The sequence below is a fragment of the Lepisosteus platostomus genome, chromosome 6 (genome assembly GCF_059453375.1).
Source record: "Lepisosteus platostomus isolate fLepPlt1 chromosome 6, fLepPlt1.hap1, whole genome shotgun sequence".
NCBI lineage: Eukaryota > Metazoa > Chordata > Actinopteri > Semionotiformes > Lepisosteidae > Lepisosteus > Lepisosteus platostomus.
This window is the reverse complement of record NC_142616.1, coordinates 40,801,357-40,824,048: the sequence shown is the minus strand read 5'-3', so window position 1 is coordinate 40,824,048 and position 22,692 is coordinate 40,801,357. Positions and strand designations below refer to the sequence as shown.

Here is a 22,692-nt window from a genome sequence, read left to right as displayed (position 1 = left end):
GCAAGGTGACTTCCTGCAAGCTGGTGCTCTGTAAGAGCAGCACTTCGCTCCAATGAAAATGATATTGTTCATTGTATAACGTGCGGTTCAGCTGCCTTGGGGACTCTACTTGGGGTTAAATTCTACTATAGGTGTAAAATGGGCTGAGATGAACATCTCTGACCCAGAGATGGAGGGAGGGCCAGCCTATATTATTATCCCGATGGAGCATGTTGTGCTGACTGTGGTGTTCGTTCTCTGTGCGCGATTATTCCAACACCTGCTCAAGACATTTGCACCTGGTGCGATTCAGCTGTGCCCTCATTTAATGATGACCAAGGCATAGAAGAGGAGGGAGCTGAAACCACAATCCCAACTGGTTTTTTTAATTTATTTTCACTGAACATAGCTGGTTTCCTCTTAGCAGATGTTCTTTGTGATTGCCTGCAAGATCAGAACAGAATTACCACTCTCGAGGAGGATTGTCTGTATCAAATGTTAGTGCAGGTTAGTAGGACTGGTCTTTCAGTGGGGTTGACTAACGTTTCTAATAGTATAAGGTGCTTATATCAGCAATCCTTGCTGAAATATAGGGGCAGCTGCAGCACCTACCTCATTCCTTATACCATCCCTGATCTCCCACACCCAGCAGTTGTTACTGCTTGGGAGTGGCATACTGCTCAACAAAATAACTATGAATTCTAATTGGCTCCCAAAAATACCACAGTCTCCTCGGCTGCTAAGTTGTGCGGAGAATGCAGTTAATGTTAAAGAATTTTATTTCGCAAATAAACACTGTACTACTGGTAGCTGTAGGATTGCATCTCAGATGAAAAGCTTGAAATCTCCCACAAAAAATACATCTAAAATGCTTTTCCTTTGTAGTTATGTGCTTGTGTTATATATGCTAATGAATGTTTGCGCCTATTGTACTCCTAAACAGTAGCAAGCAGCTTTGAATCAATAGATACAATGCCTGCTGGTGCAGCAAATTGTCTCATAACCACTCATATGTAACTTCTGTTTTGGCTTGAATGCCTTTAATATCTCCTACCATTTTTGGTGGTAGGGCTTTCCAGTTGTGCCAGATTATGTATGATTTCTGTGATACACTTGCATATGCTTGCATATCTTCTTTGTTCTATATAACCAAGAACTATAGTTCATTTTGCTTGTACCACAGCCCAGACCAGACTGGAGACCACAGTGTCAATTTGATTTTCTTCCATATCTTCCTTGCATTTTCATAAAATCTCAGTTTTCATTGAGGTCCAGAATTGATTTTATACATATTAGATTTTGGAATGGAAACTAACAATTTCAGCCCGGATGTGTACTCTTTGGTTTCTGTGCTATTTAATTCAATCATTGTTATTTTTACCTGCTCAAATGAAAGATTTCTGTCCTTTCCTTCCTGCTTCTTTTTTCCCTGCAGGAAAATTAGTCTATAGCTGAGGAATTTCACTTGATTTTTTTTTAGATTTTGGTAAGGCTGCTTATATAATAATGCGTATATAATAATATATTATAATTATAATGCTTCTTATATCATTATATCAATACAATTAAAAGCAATCAATACAAAGCCAGCCTTTAATATATTTACTGTATCTAAAAGGACAATACAAAGCCAGTTCTTACTTTTTAGCGTAAGTACTTGCCAATTACATGAATTCTCTGGATGCCAGCAGGTATTTTCCCTTGTTCTTAGTTGCGTCAACTACATCATCAGTCAATAGCATGCCAATAAATTGATAATTCAACTAATTGATTATTACAGTTATTTGTTGGAGGAAGGTAGATTGGTAGATGTTGATGAATGACACTTAAACTGAAGAACAATAAAAGATGTCTTAAGCAGCACCTCAGGAGAAGGAATAAATAAAAGGTACTAGTTCATATGACCAAGAAAATGTATTTCACCCCATTCAAATGGTCCCAAGTCATTTGTTTTTAATTCTTCTCATAAGAAAGAATCAGTTGTGTTCCTGTTTGTGTTGTATGATTTTTCCTAATAAAATGTTAAATTATTAATTATTTCTTTATACAATGGTAGGTTTATACAAGATGTCTGAATATGTTTACAATATTCGATTAAACAGGCTTTTTATGGCTTAGTTTTGTTATACTAAAATACTATAAATAGAAAGGAGAAGTAATTTTCTTTTGCCAAACAGGAAGTTACTGTCCTTTGCTATCATGATGCTGTTGAGAAAAACGATCCATCAGGAACTACAGTCATCTCTGTTGCTCTTATTTGTGCTTCATTTACTAACCTCCCATACTGTACTGTACATTGCTCTTCTGATATTTTTTATATCCTTAGTATTACATGCAGTATATAAAGTAAATGAGTAACATGCTGCATTGCCATTGCTGCAGGGTGATTATTGCTCAGCTGTTCATTTTTCCTATTTCTTAATGTACAGTATGAAAAGGTAATTGAGAAGAGACAAGGAAAGTCATAAGTTCAAGGTCATTAATCAATAGATAACACTCATAACCTGTTGTGATAGAAACCAGAAGCTTAAAAAACAAAGTGCCTATAAAGGAATTCTGCAGAAAGAAAAATAATGCTCTTAGTAATATTGATGCATTGTGGAGGTGTTGACTGAATTCTGGTAGATTCACCCCTGCTGGCGTTTTCACTCCCTGTGAAGGGAAATGTCCAGATTGTCTTTGGACAGCTGCCTATTGCCTCTGCAAAAACTGGTTGAAGCACTTTCTGGTCGGTTCTACATATCAGCAGGCAGCATTTCTCAATAACATTTGTATATAAAGTGGGAAGAGTTTAGATAACATGCAAACCCAGCCACCAACCTCAGAGTTACTCTTCGTGGTGACTTGTTTTTACCATTAAACTCTGAATTGTAGTGTGATTAATGAGCTTAACTGAGGAAACTATCAAAACATCAGGAGAATCACTAGCACATATTTTCATGAAACCTCTGTGCACATAAATACCAGATTTGGGTAAGTACATTGGCAACTTATTGCATTGCTTTTTCTAGACTGTGAAATTCTGCCTGCAGGTTCTAGACTTTAATATAAACTTTTACTTATTGAGATCCCTTGTGGTTTTGTTTTTTGACAATTGAAAATTGAAATCTTTAAGTTTTTTATGGGATAAGATTTATATTTTTCACTCTTATACTACTCAATTGAATAGACTTCATTTATTTTTCTCTTGTAATGCTGTTTGCAATTCTAATGTGCAACATGTTCAAATTCAGTATCTTGTATAGCCAGAATGTATTCTGTATTTATGAAGGCTGGAGGAAATGATGGAAATGCAGTTTAACTCCACTATAATTAAAGGATTTGGCAGTGTTTGAAGGCTGTGGAATATCTGTTTAGTTTTTAAAAAAAGCTTAACCAAGCTATATTTTCTCTATGCCTTGTTTTCCAGCTGTAGTGATATTGAATATATAATCTGAAGGGATGGCGTCTTTACTTCCATTTTGCTTTGCCAATATAATTATGCTTTTATAATTATATTGTCAAAAGGAGATGGAAGTACAGACACCATTCCTTGAGATTATATACTTCAATATGAATGAAGAGGTTTGTGATGGTGCACACATGTATTTTGTCAGTTTGAGACCGTGCAGAGATCTAGTTATCATCAAAGGTAAAAAAAAACTAGTGCTTACATGATGTAAACGTACCTTGATATTTAGGCATGTTAGACTTGTTTTTGTCTTCCTCAAACCTCAATCCTCATTAGATTTCCAATATGGTGTTACATGTACAGTATTTTTTTAACTGCCTTTGCTATTTTGGACTTAGATAATATTGTTATATATACTACAGTAAATCTTAAAAAGGGCACCATGCCATGTACTATTTCTTACATTTAAATAGAAATATCATACTGATAAGTAAATGAAGGGAGTTTGCATTTACAGTAAGTTGTCCGTGTTAATTATGGTACCATAGCACTCAAACCATACAAAAAACTGTAGGGAAAAATAGTGAAATTGGACTATTAAAAATGTAAAGAAAGCAAAAGTAAGAATACAAATTTGCCTTTACTATAGTGACTTTCGTATAGTATATAGTTTGTTACAGAATAAAAAAAATACTGTTAATCCTGACTGTGGGTGTAAATCATGCAATATACTGTATTTGCTTTATAACTTTCATAAAATAACACTTGGCCCTATTTTAATGCCTTATACCATTTATAGAACATTAATAGTGATGTGGTTGGAACTGAGTTTACTCTGTAGATACACTTATTTTCTGTTATCACCATAGAAGGCAGTGATGTAAAAGCCTTTATGTGTGATGGACTGTGTGCTGTGCTGCATTCTGAGGCTGTGGTTAACTGGTCTGTAATCAGATTAAACACTTTCGTGAGCTACCTTTTTTACATGGGAAAAGCTAAATGTTGTTTAATATTGTATGTGTGAAGTACAGTACATTACAAAAAGGTTTATGCTTGATTTCCAAGCAATTAAGCTGCGTGGTGTTAGGATATGTACAGTATCTTGCATTTCTAAATCAAGCCAGTTATACCTTATTTAGCAGAAACTGTGAAGTGTCTCCTTTCATATGCTGTTATTGCAAAGAACGCCAGACTTTATCTACATTCTTCAGTAACCACCTGTCATCCTTTTCGCTTCTCCTCTTGCACCAGGTGTTATTTACTCCCTCTCCATCCTTCCACTTCCAGAGTCCATCCGTATTCAGACCTATCTTCTTCAATAAATCTTACACTGTACTGTACTAATGGAGTCTATAGTTACACTGCATTTCCAGAATTTTACTAGCTTTTGTAATTGGCTGTTTTTCTGGCAGGTTATCATATTTATTCTTATACAGTATGCTTGTACATAATTGTTTCCCTAGATGAGGGTGTTTGTTAAACAAATGTTTACTTGAAGTAAAGGTTATCTTTTGTTCCCTGAGGCAATTAAGCAAGCCAAAAAGCTGCAGATTTCTTTTTTATTTTGCTAGTATTGATTTTTTAAATCTGGGTTCTAGTCTTCGATAGCTTTTATTATTAGGTCAAATTAAAACTGCAAGACTAAGGGAAAGCAGATATTGGGGGTGGCACAGCATGTATGCTGTTGAAAGTTCTGACCTGGCATGATTTCATCATCTGTTTTTCTTGCAATAAACTCTGGGGATGGTTGCCTAATGGGAAGTGAAAACTTCGGCAATTAGCCTCAAGTCCTCGGCTCAAATGATTGCATGCCAAGGGGATCAAAGACAAACGGTTCTGGTTTAGCTGAACAGACACATCTCTCCAGATTATATAGCACATTTTAGCTACATATATGCTGAACTCCATTTTAACATTACCAATTCTATTTTTTTGTGTGAATAGCAGTCTGTTGTGTGACAAGTGATGGGAGTTGACATTTTAAATGGAAACTTTTATACTAAATGCTTTGAAAAGTTTCCGGGGATTAAATTGCTTGGGAAAAAGCATTATTCTCAGAATATGTCAAAGTTAAGAAAGTATTAGTTTAATGTGGATTTCTGTTATGTTAACAGTGAAATAGAGACTGTGGCACTATTCCGGAGCGCCTGGCCTCGTCACTCTGTATGTCCTTGTCCCTGTTCCTGTCCCTGTCTCGTTCCTGGCTTTAATCGTTTGTCTTGGATGGATCTCCTAGCACTTGGACCCTGGACTGTACCCTAGTTTCCCATTTGGACTTCCCTCGTTTGCCTGGATCACTGTCAGCACCGCCTCCTGTTCGTCATCCAGTCCTTCCCTCACCGTGTTTTCCCTGTAGCCCTTCTCCAGTCTCTTCCGGATTATACCGTTATTTAGGGTCCTAGTCCTCGTTTCTTCGTCTGTTCCCAATCTTCAAACAGGGTACAGGGTATCCCACTACATTAACTGCCTTTTGGAAGTGTGTCTCTGATACCCACCTACCCCATGACCTAATCTGTTTATGGGCTTGCACACATAGTACTTTCCATCTAAATAGTGAATAAAACATGTGTAGCTGTGTAAGATTATGCTGCAGTCAGCCCTTAGAACACAAGATGTCTCAATTATTATTATCTACAGAATAAGGTGAAGTTGGTTATATTGAATCCATGTTCAGAAAAGGTCCTGAGTGCTGAACATATTATGAGTGCTATTAGTCCAATCAATAATGTTAAATTTATGGTTGGATATAAAGTTAAAATTGCTACATAAGAGATTTTGTTGTCTAAATTGGAAACATTGTAAAGTTTTGTACCCTGTATAAAACAATTGACTTGCTTGTTTTCTTGTTTTGCACTCTGCCATTAATTTGAACTCGTTCAGAGGTTTTGAAAAGACCCACTGGTAAAGTGTAAAGGCACAAGAGACTCTTTAGGTTTGTTTTGGATCAGGATATTGAGTGCCTGAAGAAGCTGAGAGATATATGAGCCTTAACAACGCTGTTCCTGAAATTCTTACCCATCATTGCTTCAGGACTTATCCTGGAGGGATCGGAAAATTTAACACTAAACAGAGTACACCTGACAAGATGTGCATCGCATTAAATATCCCTTCCTCCTGGAAATAGTGGTCTTAGAAATACAGTATGAACAGTTGAGCCTCTCTAGTGAAGATGTTCGTTCTGCTCACTCAGGGAGCAGGGTGAGCTCTATGATGCAGTTATAAATAATTAAAACCTGGCTGGGTCTAGTGGGCCATGACTTTCTCAGCTTTCCGGTAAATAGTAGGTCCCCATTGGCAGGCTTCTGCAACTAAGAGTGACATCACAGAGAGGTACACCTCTTCTCCAATTGGTACTGTATAATCTCTCCTGTTAGGTTCTGTGCATCTAGCCAAATGGTGAATGGCTCTTCAGTGGGGATGTCCATTTGACTCACTTATTCCCAAGCAGTGTATTCGGAGAGCAATTCCAGATTGTGTGGGCGTTTTTTTTAAATAATGGTTTTAGAAAGTAGAAATAAAAATTAAATGTCCTTTATTTTCAGTTTACTCCTTCTAGGGTGCATTCTCATATGTGTTTAATTTGGGAAATTTTCTGCATGGGCTGGATTAGTGTGTTTTGTGTATAAGTGGGTGTGTCATTAAATGGAAAGGTAGTGTTTTGCTGTAGGTTTTGGGAAAAGGTTTATGAGATTTTAAATTTCTGTAGCAGTCAAGGGATGGTGGTAGTCAATCTCTATAATCCTGTATGGCTGAAAAAAGAATTTTCTTATTGGAAAACTGTGTTAGGAATAAACCAACCCATTTTCTAAATAAAGACCAGAAAACCTCTTGGATTTCATAATTTCAGGTATTCATGTGCAACGTTCCCTGACCCAGGACAGGAATATTTCACAGCATGTAAGTATAGATGTGGGAAGCAAGTAGTTTTTTTTACACAAATTGAATGTGCACAGTAGTCCAGGAACCAAGGCTTTCTCTACACAGGATTTAGACCAGTGGTTTGACTACAAAATGAGCTGGACCACTTCAGAGAGCCACAGTTGAGCAGGTTTTAAAGATAACCATTTATCAACAATTGGTAGCAATCTTTTGTCATTATAATATGAATACCTTGAGGTCTTAGATGATCAGAATTGTCCACTGAGCTAATTAAAAAGATAATTTGATTAAATGCCTACCATTTGTACCAAGATGTCACTAATGTATAATTAATTTTTAAGAGTCTTTTATGAATCATCTGGGGACTAATATACAACCTGTTGGATTGCTGCTCATCATAGTTAGGGCTGACCATCACTGCTGCAGAAGGATGCGAAGGGCCTTAAGTATTGTGTTCTTTTTCTGACTTTAAAGCCACTGGCAGTCAATTTGCAGTTTGCTTTTGCTGACTGAAAGGAGTGTGTGTATAGTAACTTGTGAAAAGGGAATGTATAGTCTGATGTACAATTTAAAATCTAGTATCTTTAAATGTATTTTTTTTTCAGTGCACTTCACATAACCTCTGATTTGTGACTTGGTTAAAAGGTAGCAAACTAAGAAGCTTTGCACTAGAACACAGGCTACTGCAAACGTTCCACATGCTAGCTGATCTGCTAACAATGGTGAAGCATAAAATTACAGAGTTTTTAAGTTTGATGCATCTCCCGTGGGACCTTCGACCACTGCAGTGGATCCTCAAAACCCATCCAGCTAAGTTTATGTGAGTATGGACGAAAGTGCATCCGAACAACTGTCTAAATTGAGCGATTTAAACATGATATATTGCGACTTTTGTTCTAAAACCGGTCAGGAAGTTGCAGGAAAAAGTTTTTCAAAGGGACGAATCATTTAAAAAAAGAAACATGGAAAAAAACATGGAGTCAGAAGCATAAAAATGCTTGTGATAGTGTAATTGCGAAGTGTGCCCCAAGACAGACACCTTGAGCCCGGGCTGTGTCTCACGCCTGTGAAAAAACAGCCAAGAAAGACTTTAAAGAACTGGGAATTAAATTGAATGCAGCCTACATGATCGCACCCGAGGAATTGCTAAAACAAAAGAACGGAATGGATGTATCAAACACGTATGATAACGACATCGCATGTGCTGAGATTATTGGGTGCATTACAGATGAACAGCTGCAAAGGCTCATCAAAGGCCAGTTTGCAGACATGTCCAACATTAGTTTGTGGGAGGTCATCTTGACAAAAGAGCCTTACTGTACAGATTTCAGTAATGTTTTGCATTTAGGTCAGATCGTGTGAACGAGGCTTTTCTGCACAGAACAGAATAAAATCAAAAGTCTGCAATTCACTTTTCATCTCAACGTTGGAGGATTTAATTAGGATCAGCTCAGAAGGCCCTTCACTTGAGCACTTTGATCCTGAGCTCTGTGTGAGGCACTGGCTCGGCTCAATCAAGAGGAAGAGGATGCCTCAGTATACAGGATGGCCAAGTGACACTGATATTTTGATGGTCAATGACACTGGCACAGACTCTGATGAATAGATACTCCATTCGTGACTGTATATAGTTTTAATGTTCTAACAAAAGGAGTACAGACAAAAAGAGGAGGACTGACCTACAGGTACAGAGCAAGAGAATGCAGTAATTCTTTTTAGTCTGTAGCCCTGCCTTAAATTGAGATGAAGTTTTTAAAGGTGAACAAGTATGGTATCGTTTCACCCTAACTAAGATGTATTCAGCATAAGTAGTTCTAAAAGAAGAAAAGATACAAATCTCTGCTTAGGGTATATTTAACTAAAATTAACTGCGGAAAAACATTCCTTTCTTCCTACACTGTTATTGTCTTTGGCCTGATTTGCACTACTAAATTCTATAATTGCTTTCAGAAACTGGGTGGGAAACTTTGTTTTGGTACTGAAGTCTTTTACAGTCATCCTGTAAATGTCTTAAATAAAATCCAGTTGTACTGCTTTGTTATACTGTAGCCAACAATATTGCTCCAACCAGGAGGTCAGAAATTGTGGGTTGGTAATCAACACTGTTCTTCCCCTAGAAATATCAAGTCTATTTTAACACTGTTTCCTCAATATTTGTGAAAGATACAGAAAACCACACAATTGTTGTTTTTTCCATTCATAGTTGCTAAACACTCAGTTGAGCAGATACTTCCACTTGCCCTTTTGCTTTAATAATAATTAATAATGAGTGCTTGCACTTGTATAGCACTTTTCTGGACACTCCACTAAAAGCGCTTTACAGGTAATGGGGACTCCCCTACCACCAATGTGTAGCATCCACCTGCTATCAGTGGGAAGGAGAACAGAGCGATAATGCCAATTTATAGATGGGGATTATTAGGAGGCCATGATTGGTAAGGGCCAATGGGAAATTTGGCCAGGAGTCCAGGGTTACACCCCCTACTCTTTTCGAGAAATGTCCTGGGCTTTTTAATGACCACAGAGAGTCAGGACCTTGGTTTTACGTCTTTCGAAGGATGGCACCTTTTTACAGTATAGTGTCCACATCACTATACTGGGACATTAGAACCCACACAGACTGCAGGCTGAGCGGCCCCTGCTGGCCCCACTAACACCTCTTCCAGCAGAAACCTTAGTTTTTCCCAGGAGGACTCCCATCCAGGTACTGGCCAAGCTCACACCTGCCAAGCTTCATTGGGTTTCCAGTTGGGAGTTGCAGGGTGATATGGCAGCTGACAGTTGGTTTAGTGCAAACCCAGTCCACTACATTTCATTTGTGCTAGATACTTAGTCTACGTTTGACCTGTTTTTGTTCACATTTGTGTTTTTGGATACTGTCTTAGTTTAAGATTAAGGTCTTAGTATAAATCACACTGTCCACTTTCCTTGATAATCTAAATTGTGCCCTGTATGTTAATATGAATGCTGCCCTGCTTATATCTTTATCATCTGCTGACATATATTATGAAGTTGTTTAGTTCTGTGTAGTGTGATAGCATAAGTTGAAGCAGTGTAAAAAAACTTCATATATTAAACTATAGAACCCTTAATTAGGCATGACTGTACATTATCATTTACTGCATAACTGCAGTAGCATATGAGCTACCTCAGTCCTGCATTTAAACCACATCTTAAAGAAGTATAATTTAGTGAATTATTGTAATTTAGTGATAAGAGGTGTTAATTGTATCTGTAATCAACAGTCTGTAATGGTACTACTTAATAGAGCCTATATTTTATTACCATTATTTGTACTTTTACCCCAGTTTTTTTAATTCCTATTCCTTCCGCAAAGATCACAGGAGCTCATCATTCAAGGGTAACAGGAAAAACAAACCTGTAATTTGATCAGAGCCACCACTTCTTTGTTTTAAATCTGCTCTGTAGTTTTATATGGAGATTAAAAGAGTAGAGATGAGTCAACTTGTGCAAATTTAGTTTGGTGAGTGGGAAGAAGTGGTTTCAGCTAGTAGGGATACTGAAAAACAAAATTAAAGAGGATAAACAATATTGGTTTGTAATGTAGAGATGGGATAAATAATGGGGCTTGTAATATAGTAAATGCATTTGGTACTTTACAAAAAGGGTTGCGGGGGTGTGGAACAACTTACCCATGTTGTTGAAGCCTTTTAAGAAACAGTAGGTAGTTAATCAGAGGATCTCATCCAGTTTACTATGAATGGGTCAAGGTTCTTTTTGTAACTTTCTTATGTAAAGGCTATTGCTCATAGCCCATACGTTGTCATCTTGGGCTGTCTTACAGCCTGCATTGTGACTGGCATTTTTTAATAAGTGGAGCACAAGGGTGGGTGGGGTTGAGCTTCTTGGCATGCAATGCCAAGGAGTTCTGGGACCATTCAGGCACCTGTGTACTTACACTGACATCAGAGGCAGATGTGCCACTCCACCAATTCTGTAAGGTATTATGGTGCTCACAGCACTTAAGGCCAAGTAAGTAATTAACAATGATGAACAATTCTTAATCTATTTTCAGTTTAAAACTAAAGAGTGGGATTTCCGAATTTTGAAGAAGTAAACCACTCATTGAATAAGCAGGACTGAATTATGTAATGACTTCAGTATTGTAATTCAGAGGGTTTTTACAGTATGTTCATCTGTGTTATCCTGTAGAGAGTATTGTTAAATTCTTGATTGGTTTCCAGCAGATGATTTTTTTTTGCTATCAGAAAAGTTTGTTTACAGCTGGCGTTCAGATGCTAAGGTCTTTTCTCCAGATTTGGATTTGCGGAATATTAAAACAAAATAACTAAATCTGTTAGATTAGATTAGAAACTTTAGGAAATTTTGCATTTAAATATTTAGTTAAGATTACTTAGAATACTTATTAAGTGAAAGGTTGATTGATTGTACAAAATAATCTTGTTTTCCTTTTATGGAAGGAACCATTCAAATAAGCTAATTTTTGGTAGAAAAGGGAAAAAGGAACTTGGCCCCCTCTGGTTCACAATTGTTGACTAGTTTTTCTTGATAGACAATGTACTGTACTGTGTGGTTAGCTTAAGAAGCTAGAGACAGACTTTCACGACCTGTTCCCAGCAGGAAAATGTTTCATTTTTAAACAAGAATGAGGAACCAGATTCAGCTGCAGTTCAATCCGAGGCACTATCGCCAGCGTTACAGCCTTGGTAGAATGTCAGTTTGTAAGATAGATGAAGTGGGATTGGACTGCAGAGCTTTCAGAATCTTTTGGAAAACATGCCACTTCCTGTCTGGGTGGTTCTTATTGCATGGGGATGCCCAGTGCGTTTATTTGGGGGAGTTTGTTAATGTTTTGGCCTATGAGCTGCATTCATGAATCTACGGGAATGACCGACAGGCTGCCCTGTTTCTCTCCGTAGTGTGTGGCTGCGACCTGGCCCAGGGGGGCTTCTTCATGAAGAACGGAGAGTATCTCTGTACCCTGGACTATCAGCGTTTGCATGGCACCCGCTGTAACGGCTGTGGGGACTTTGTAGAGGGAGAAGTTGTCACAGCTCTGGGAAAGACGTATCATCCTACCTGTTTTGTCTGCACCATTTGCAAGTAAGAACAATCATTCCACAACCTTGGACATTTTATATTAGAGAGTGGTGAAGTCTACAACTCGCCCGTAGTATTCTAGAGATGTATTGTATAATGTTGTAACGTGCATATTTTCCAATTCTACTGTACCATCAAGCACATTCATTATAAAGATATTGGGCTTCATTTCCAAAGTATTGTAATATTAAAAGGATACAGTGAGTGTAATTACTCATATCTTTCCTGTTACTCCTTTACTTTTGGTGTTTCATCAGATTGATAGGAAAATCCTATTGCTTCATCTAACCCAAATGTACAATCTTTTTTTTTAAATGGGAATAAGCTATTTTTAAGATGTCGGCCTAATATAGAACTGCCAGTTGTATTATGAATTGGCTCTATCGCAATGACTCCCACGATGACTCCTGCACACACTTGGGATAAAAATAGACATACGACGTTCATGCTTCTCCCACTCACAGAGACAGATATCGGCTTAGCATGTACTGTACCACAGCACCTGATAGGAGAGGTACTGTACATTTGCTTTCGTCATCGCTGCAAGTCAGTAGGTACCTAGCAAGAAGCAGGAGTTAATTTGAGTTTATGGAGTCAGAAATGCCCCAGACATCCATCCATTTTCTAACTGCTTCTTCCAATTCAAAGTCGTGTGGGAGACGGAGCCTACCCCAGACATAAAATATTTAATCATGGCTTACATGTGAGTGATTAAAATCCACATGACCCTTGTACTGTTTGATTAGTAGTGGAGCAAGGCCTGGAAATTAATGGTCACAGTTGAATAATGAAGACGTTGATTCAGTTCTGCAGTATCTGGAGTATGGGACTAAAAAGTGTACTCCAAATAAGAGCTTTTACTATGTTACGCCATTTGGGAGGCCCCAAGATTGCTTTTTAACTTACCTTTTTATAATGACATAATGCTTATCAAAGAAATTAGCCATTACATGTTTTCAATACAAACTCCAGCCTCCCAGGTCTAGGGCTCTGGTTTCAGTTCAGACGAGGGTATTTGTGTGTGTGGGCTTTGCATGTTCTCCCAGCTTTTACATTGGTTTTCAATGGGTGCTCCAGTCTCAGCCATGCCTTGTGCCCTATTCTTTTGCACTAGGCTTCAGCTGTCATAAGAGGATGGATTTTGGAACAGATATCCCAAGCTTTGAGTTCCATTAGTGACTCAAATTAACAGAGAAAAAAACCCCATGAAAATGTAAAATTCTGTCTTCCAGCAAGAAGTGTGCTCATCTTTTGAAAGATAATGCACTACAATAAATGAGTAACTGTACTGACAGTGGTCAGATGTAATGGAAATGTAAGTCTTGTCTTGCCTAGACTACTGTGTTTAGTAGTCTCAGTGCTGTCTGCATGCATCACATAGAATGTAAATTAGCCTCACTGCATTTTTTTGAAGGTGGCTTTTTGGATATGCTTTCAGTTTGCGGATGCCAAGAACATATTTGAAAGGCTTTTTGGATGGTAGGAAAAAAGTTGTGGTGTTATGCTGAATAACCGTTAGAAATGTAATTTCCCTTCCAGACGACCCTTTCCCGCAGGAGACCGAGTTACCTTCAATGGGAAAGACTGTCTCTGCCAGAGGTGTGTCCAACCAATGTCTTCCAGTCCCAAAGAGATCAGCAGCTCCAGCAGTAAGTGATGTGTACAAAATACATAAACAAGCTGCAAACACACCACCAAGCATCAGGAACCTCCAAGGTTCGAGAGACTACTTTCTGCAAAGTCCAGGCCAATAAAATGTCATTTTAATATTGCTAATATAAAATCTAAATTATGATTGTAAACAACCTACTGTAGTATCCAACTCTTACCTATTGTGCAGTGTTACTGGACATATGAAGATTGCAGTGTACCAAGTAAAATACTGTATGCTATAGTAAAAGTGTGCTCAAATTTATTCAATTATCAATACCAGTTGTATTTACTAACTGTAAATATTGAGTATTGAACCTGTATGATCTGTAAGGAATAAAATATTTATATATTCTTTATAATTTCTTATATGGTTCCTAAGACATAAAGTATTGCCAGTGTCTGAATTGAACACAATATATATGCCCTTTCTTCTCCCTGAATTTCAAAGAGAACTACTGTAGAGATGTTGTGTTTTATCATTGACTGATCTGGTTCTGGGTAAGGCAGGGCAGGAAACAAGCATGTGATCCACCTCAATAGATGTGTATCAAAGAGAATATTTGACAGTGCTAGTTAGTCTGTTTTAACATAACTTCCTCTATGGAAACAAGACAGCTGGGCTGCTGGAATGTGCAACAGTTGACTGACAGTACTGCAGTACTTTATTTCCGTTCGAGGCTGACTTTTTATCAGAGCACATCTGTGTTTCTGAGTTGTGACTGGCCGCTGGTGGTCACAGGTCAATGTCAACAGATTTTAGAACTTGCTCTACTTTAAAGCATCCCAGTTTTTGACTTCACCAGGGTGTGCACAGGGTGTAAAGACTCAGAGCAGTACATCAACATGTCCACCTGTTAGAAGTGTTCACAATTTAATTCGCTGTAAGCTCCGTGGTGCCTTACAGGAGAATTAGTGACACTTTTATCACTGACTATGCTGCAAGCTCTCGGGGCGCCCACAGTGGCAGTGAAACCAGTGGGTTTGTGGCAAGGGAAGCAGATTACAGCCCACTCAGCTTTGTTGGTGCTGTGTGCCATTGCATGGGGAATCCCTATCAGATAATATGTTGTATTTTTATAGAACCGTTCATAATGTATTCCAGGCTGCAGTTGGTCCACAGAACTTCATGTAAATTCTGAGTAAATGCTTTTACTGTTTGAGTCACTTGGAAGTCTCAGTGCACTATTTTAATGCATGATGTTTTGTATTGTATTCTTTGATACAATTCCAATGTGCATCAAAGTGTCAAAAATCAGCTATACCATACGCCTGTCAGTCACTCTGCCATGTACACACCTGTCGACACAGACATGCTTCTTCAAAGATAGATACAAAGAAGATTGGAAGGTATATATACAAAAAAGACAAGTTCAGTTATTAAAATCACCACTTTGGATTGTCATGGTATTTGCTTGGTAGGATATATAGGTACATAAAACAATAGATGCAAGATGGATAATATACAGAATGTCCATTTTGATATGCAGCAGGTGTAAACTTTTTGAAAGATTATTTTTTATTTCAAGACAACTTCGATAACTAATAGAATATCATCAGATTTTTAATCTCTCAGTATGTGTTTTTTTTGTTGTTTCAGTTCAACATTGCAGAGGTTTGAATAACTAAGAAGATATAAATAAGAAGAAAAACATCTTGACTTTCTATCTCGGATATACTAGATCTGTATATTGGGGAAAAAAAATAAGGTATTAAAAATTCAGAATTGGAAGTGAAAATACTTTTCAGGCACACATGGACAAATATTTTGCATACATTCCAAGCAAGTGGACAATTAATATTAATAATGTTGTGAGAAAATCTTAACGCTGCAATAAGTTTCCAGACATGTTAAAATAGTAGTCTCGACAGTATATTGTTGGGTGGCATAGTGGTGCAGTGGTTCGTGTGTTATCTCACAATACGGGGGCACAGGGTTTTATTCTGGACCAGGGCTGTTATCTTTATGGTGTTCTCCCCATGTTTTCATGGGTTTCCTGTAGGTGCTTTGGTTTCCTCTCACAGTGCAAAGACATACTGATAGGTTAATTGGCTTCTGTCTGTGTCTGCCGTGCAATGGACGGGCTTCCCATCCAGGTGTACTCCGCATGGTAAACTTTGCTTGTCAAGAATAGGTGCTGGCTCCACTGCACCCCTGCATTGCTGAAATGGTTAGAAAATGGATGGATGAAGAGATGTCAGTTTACAATCAGAAAAGTCGCCAATTAAAAAAATTTTGGTGAATAAATGAAATGGAACATTCACATTTAATTCTAGTATTTTAGTTATTTTATTCCAAAAATGTCAAAGCTGAAGGAATTGTAGGAATATGCTAATTACCCATACAATATTTTATTTAATATTGATCGCCCAAATCAATATATTTAAGTTGAATCTTTACATTAATTACCGTTTAAAGACATTGCTTTAATTTTGGATGCAAAGACTAGTTTTTGCTGAATGACTGTGACACTACCTTGCCATTCTTGAGTCTTTACAGAATAAAGCTTGATGGGTCAAATAATCCTTGCCAATAGATCTATTAGTGTATAATAGTGTATTTGGATAATATATCCAAAGAGTCATTTATATGGGCATCCTGGTTAAGGTCATTGTGTCCCTGACTGGGTAAACGATTTATGACGTCAGCCACCAATTATCCTGATTCTTTGTGTTTACCAGATCATACTTTTCAGATAGCACTCTAAAATACTTTATTTGTAAGGGGTCAAATTAATTGACGAATTTACACTTTTTTAAATAAGTTTATCCATTTATGGAAACTAGAAGATTTGCTTATTATGGATGTACAGTAAATACTCTGACAGAAAAAAAATCCCTAAATGAATATTTTTTCATTTTAAGGGATTAAATGACAGCTTAGTGTTTTCTCCCTGCTACAGGTAGTTTTTAGCCTTTCAGCTTCAAAGGAATTCTTGAATTTGAGTGAATTCTAGCCATTGAAGGAATTCTAGTCGTCTTTGTCAGTTTTTATATTTTTTATGCAGTGTTGAAGGTGCCTGATTGTTGCTGTACATATGAGCCCAAGCTGCTAAAATAAAACCTCCATGTCTGATCTTATGGACAGATGCTTTGCCATGAAAAGGACATTAATATGAGAGATGCTCACATTCCCAAATGCCAAAATGCTCTAATTTGCTTCCATAATGGGTTGCTGCTCAAGTGTTAAATCCTGCAGTGAGGCAGCCTCTATTTGTGCTTATTGGAGCGTGGGCAACCAGCCCTGACCCCTGAGACTTCAACCCAGTGCACACAGAGACCAGCTCATGTCCTGCACTTTTATCATGTGCATTTATCAAAGCGCCATTTCAGAAGTGTACCCCTCTACTAAGCCTTTTGTGTTTCATGATTTTCATCACCATTCCATCAAGAAGCGATTAAAGTTTCTGACTGCTTTGGAGAGGGCCTTCAAAGAGGTGCTGTTCTGCAGTTGTGTTCAGCCCTAGTGTTGTAAATAGCTGGGTGAAAGAAGAAGTGGAAGCCAGAGAAATGTGGCTTATTAAGCAATTTGGCACAGCAGGGTGGGTGTCATTATTAGATATCTAAAGACTTCCCTATTTCAGGTGTCTGTTTTAAACAATAGAAGTTCCTACAGGGAATGGGTCTATCTTCATCCCATTGGTGGTGGTGGAGGGGAGTCCCCATTACCTGTAAAGCGCTTTGAGTGGAGTGTCCAGAAAAAGCGCTATATAAGTGTAAGCAATTATTATTATTATTATTATTATTATTATTATTATTATTATTATTATTATTATTATTACAATCTATATTGCACATAAAATTATAGCTGTTTTGTAATCTCTGAACTCACGGAGTAGCTTTATGGTAAATGTGATGACATATTTAGCTCTAAAGACCTAAAGACACAATGAATTTGAACATGGGTATAAATTGGAAAGCTTTTTTGTAACGTATTTCCTTATATGTAGAAATAGTAGTCAGTGTAGTCAGTTTTAAAACTGTCATATGTCATCTTTTAGAATATTTAGAGGAAGAATTATTTTGGAAAACCTAGTCCTGAAAGAAAAGTTATTTGGGTCACTGAGCTGAACATCATCATTTCTGATCATTACAGAATAATATTTCTTCTGAAAACCCTACTGGACTAGAACAGTGTTTACCTGTGGCAGGATATGTTGCTGAGCACTGTGGCATATCATATACTGTACTAAGACTATGGGTATGATGAAGTCATGGGTATGATGAAGTCAAGATAATTGAAATTAATAAGAATATGGTTCATGATTATGGGCTTTCTGTTAATTTTGGAAGGCCTGGCCTAAGGCCTGGCTTTTTGGGCTCAGTTAAAATTATGTGATTTTTATTTTAGCATTCCCATGATACAGAATTCATCACGCAAAGCAGATGATGATGATGTGCATGCAGTGACTTCAGACACCTCATCAGTGCCTTCCTTTCTGAGGACTAATTGTATTTCCTCATTTATGGCAATGCCAATCTGATTATAAAGGTTCATAGAGTGTTTCTCAGATGGCCATAGCACAGACAGGGTTTGTGAAACTGTCATACGGGAAAAAATCAAGCTTTTTTGCCTTAAAATTTGTAAATCAGAGATGATTTCGAAAGCATCTATTTTTACCTTAATAATACAATGATTACCATCACCAGTTACTTAGCAGAGACTAACCCCTCACAAGAAGTATTGTTTCCACCACTGGACCACTTTGTCTCTTTGTTTCACCCAGCCTGTTACCAAGGAAGCTCTCCTTTAATCAGTGAGCAGCTCTTTAGATTGAATTCAGTAGGCCAATTAGGGAAAATTGTATTTAGAGATTACAGTGGGGGGACTAACATAAATGTAATAGATTTTCAGAACTTGAATCACAACATGTAAGGTTGTCAATGTCCTTGAACCTTCTATATTCCATGTCCAAATCATAATTCACAAGTACTGTATGTCAAATAATACCACACCTTACTTTCAAGAAAATAAGCTTTGTATTTCAGCCATAAAAATATGCAAAATAAATTACTGTTTATTTTTAAGATGCAAGTCCTGTTTAATATAATTTCATTAGGTTTGAAATTGAAATGTTGACGTTATCTGGATTTATTCTGACTTCGGTAATACAAAGGAAGAGAAGAACAATGTTGCATTTTAAGCTGCTCTACATTCTTGAAATTGGCAAAGCTAGACAAAGCAAATGCTGTGGCCTAGATTTATTCCAACCTCTGTGAACAGCAGCATTATATTTGGACTGTAAGTTGATTGTCACTTGCTTATAAAAAACAATCCCCTAGGTTTTTTTCATAATAGAACTGCATAGAAATACATATCTGTGTTTTAATATCAACATGCACTGGGTTTTCTATGTCCATCTTTGAAAAAGCCCTGTGGTAGTGTTGTTTTGCAGCTGGTGTGATGTGTCCTTGTCTGGGCTGGCTGTCACATGCTTGACACATGAACAAAGTCAGCCATGGGCTCGCATTAAACGCATAGGTAACACTTCAGGTCTTATGTAGACTTGGGCTGCTTTTTATTACAGTCAATTTCCTATAGGTTTCTGGGCATTTGATGATAGGTTCATGAATAAAACACACATTTTCCCATAAATTATGGATAGCTATGTCCCCCTTGACTCTCTTATTTTAGCAGAAACCATGTGTGCTTAAATGTTTTTCTTTCCTTTTTTCAGAGGATGTTAAAAAGCTTTTGCAGTACCATAAATAAAACATGACAGGCCTGTTCATTTTTAGGTTGCATTCTCTAAAAATACATTTAATTTAGTACATTTAGAAATGGTCTGATCTGAGTTTTATTTTTTTATAAAACAGTGACATTACACTTGATATCTAGCCTTTGTCTTACCTTGATTAATCCATTTAATTTTTTTATGCTTAAGGCTGTTCAAACTGTAGCCACTTAGCTGACAATAATAAACTTTTAAATGTTTAAAACCCAAGCACATTTTATGATGAATTAATTCAGGCACCAAACAATATAAATTATATGATTTTCACTGGATGTTGACAGATCATACAGAACACATTTTTATAGTCTTTACTGCCACCTAGTGTTAATGTATGACATAAATCCTGTAATCATATGAATTGTATTGAGAGGGTTTCACAAGTTAAAAAAAACAAAGATAGAGAAAGAGTAATAAGAGAAATAGTGTTGAAAATGCTGGCCTCCACACTGGCTCCAAAAATTGTTTAAGTTTTAGAAGCTGTCATTTTTACATGAAGGGAAGTCAGGGAGGAAGTTTATGTAAAGATCTGTTTACCAGGTACAGAACTGGATTCAATCTGCTTATACACTGCCAGAAAGAACCATCTGGATTTCATCATCTAACAGCACACTATTACCTCACATTTACAACGTATCTGGTGCGGGAGTTGCGTTTTAACAGTGGATGCACTGTTAACCCAAAGCTGTTTAGAGTGTGCTCAGTCTTTATTTCAAGAGATATAACAGTGTCACTTCTATAAATAAAAAAAACATGGATAGCAAAATAGTGATTATGGTTAGAGTCCTTTAATCTTTATTGCTGCATTACATAAACTACCCTTGTATTAATACTGTGGGTGCTCTTAATTTGATTCTTATCTACAGAATAAATACAGTAGAACCAAATGGAATTGGAATTGGAGGATTCCGTACTATTATAAGTAATAAGAGGCATACTGTAGTTCGGATGAGAATTAAGATTACATTACCTTTACAATTTACTAGGATGAAAGAGTACAAAAAGTAATGTAACATTTTTACACGCTGACATTTTATTTTCTTAAAGATTATTATTGTTGCTGAGGCCTTCATCTAGACTGGCAGATGAAAACTAGATGGATTTTTGCTGTGTTAAAGAAAAGCATACAAAACACTTACCCCAAAAATCCAATTCATATTATTGTTGCTCGGCAACTGTTTTTCATTACATGCCAATGTTGCTTTGCTTTATAAATGGTACTGTAATCGCAAGGGCATTGTATTGCCTTCTGCTCGATGTGGAGTTCGCTGTTGAGAGCTGTGGGTCCCTCAATGTGCAGTACTGTAAATAGTTAAGGATCTTCAGCGTTTAACACAAGAGTGTCGTCTTTGCTTTGCAGACTGTGCAGGCTGTGGCAGAGACATCAAGAATGGCCAGGCACTCCTGGCCTTGGATAGACAGTGGCATCTGGGCTGCTTCAAGTGCAAGGCCTGTGGGAAGGTCCTGACTGGAGAATACATCAGCAAGTGAGTACTGAGTGCTTCCCCACTAATGGCATTGTTTCTCTCGGTTTTCTATGGGCATTTCACACTTCAAAATAAAAAGCATGCCATGCACAAACCAGTCTTCTTATGGCCACCTAGATATTGAGAATGTACTTTATCAACAAGGCCACACTAAACGTGCTTCCATTAAGTTTTTATCTACAGTATATGTAGCAAAGGTGGCATTTATTTTTCCGGCTGTGTATTCATACTGTAAAGTAAATGTTTTTGAGTAAGCTGTTGTATTTCACATATTTTGCCATGCTTGTCCACGTTTAAATAATAGTATCACAGGGCTTTGGAAGAAACTCTTTAAGTGCTGTTCAGCAGTATCCAACGGTGAAACACTTGATAGCAGGAAACATTAGTGAGGAAAAACACAGCACGTTTGTGAACCAGGAGTAACTGTGAATTATGCATTAACAGCTTGAGTGAAAAGATGGGTCTTTAAGCAAGTCTGAAAATGTCAGCAGTCACAGAATCTCCAGAGTTAAGGGATTTGGGCTGTGAACTCAACAGTTGTGGTGCTGCTCACAAAATAAAGTCTCTCACCCATTGCATGGAACCTGGACATCGGCAAAGGTGAAGACCTGAGTCTGGAGTTCTCAGGTTACATTCTTTGTGCTTTAACATACTAGACTATACTCACCAAGAATTATCTCGGTAAATCATGTGTTAAGGGCAATCTTGATCAACCACATCATTAAAAGTGTAATATAGCCATATGATGCCATACTGTAGTTACCACTTGGAGATTTGCTGTAAAATGTAAAGGAAAACCATGGTAGAAGTACGACGTTTGCTTGTAAATTTCCATGATTAACCATAAATGTGTCATTAACATGGTCTGCCTCTTAGAGCCTCAAATACAAGAGACTTTCGATTGTTCCCACACAACATTTTTTGTGGCAAAGTGAATCAACTGGTCCCTGTCCCCAAAGAACATGTAGGGTTACTACAACCCAGTAGGTGGTGCTATTTGTCTTCGTTTGTTTTCTCTCTTGTGAGCCTCTGATAACTTTCTCCACGTAACGGATTCCTGCATTATTTAACAACATGTATGATGCAGCATCAAGCTCAAAGCCTAGCACCAAGACAGGAGCAAGTGGTAGCTTGGCCTTGATTCTTGACTAAACAAAAAATGGCTATGCCCCAGGTATGAAAGGGCTTTGCTATTCCTACTTTGTGAAAGGTTGCCCATTTTAATACGGCAAGCCTTTGAGCTACTTTTTCTTTCAGATTAAAGTCCTTTAATTTTGCACTTGGTTAACAAGTAGTCCCTTAAGTTGTTGTGGAAAATCGCCACACTTTCTCATTGTTTGCTCCTCTACACAGTGCTTCTAAAGCAACGTGAGACACGTATGACTTGCAGCTAATCTAATTGAAACTAATTTCTAGCAGCGCCATGGTGATACTCATTTCCTTTGTCTCCTATAAAAAACATAAATATATTTTTGATCTATCACTTCTGTTT

The 22,692-nt window shown here is 37.5% G+C and overlaps 1 protein-coding gene across 25 annotated transcripts in view; it reads left to right on the top strand.

The window, feature by feature from the left end:
• Nucleotides 1–22,692, top strand: part of ablim1b (actin binding LIM protein 1b) — a 155,346-nt gene that overhangs the window by 81,731 nt on the left and 50,923 nt on the right. For 24 of the 25 annotated variants that reach the window (XM_088635884.1, XM_088635887.1, XM_088635882.1 and 21 more), the window contains 3 exons: nucleotides 12,151–12,334; nucleotides 13,871–13,980; nucleotides 21,074–21,200. In XM_088635884.1, coding sequence (XP_088492010.1) covers nucleotides 12,151–12,334; nucleotides 13,871–13,980; nucleotides 21,074–21,200 — 421 coding nt within the window. Of the gene's footprint in view, nucleotides 1–2,272; nucleotides 2,953–12,150; nucleotides 12,335–13,870; nucleotides 13,981–21,073; nucleotides 21,201–22,692 lie in introns of those variants that run through there. The other variant, XM_088635891.1, reaches the window with a different exon arrangement.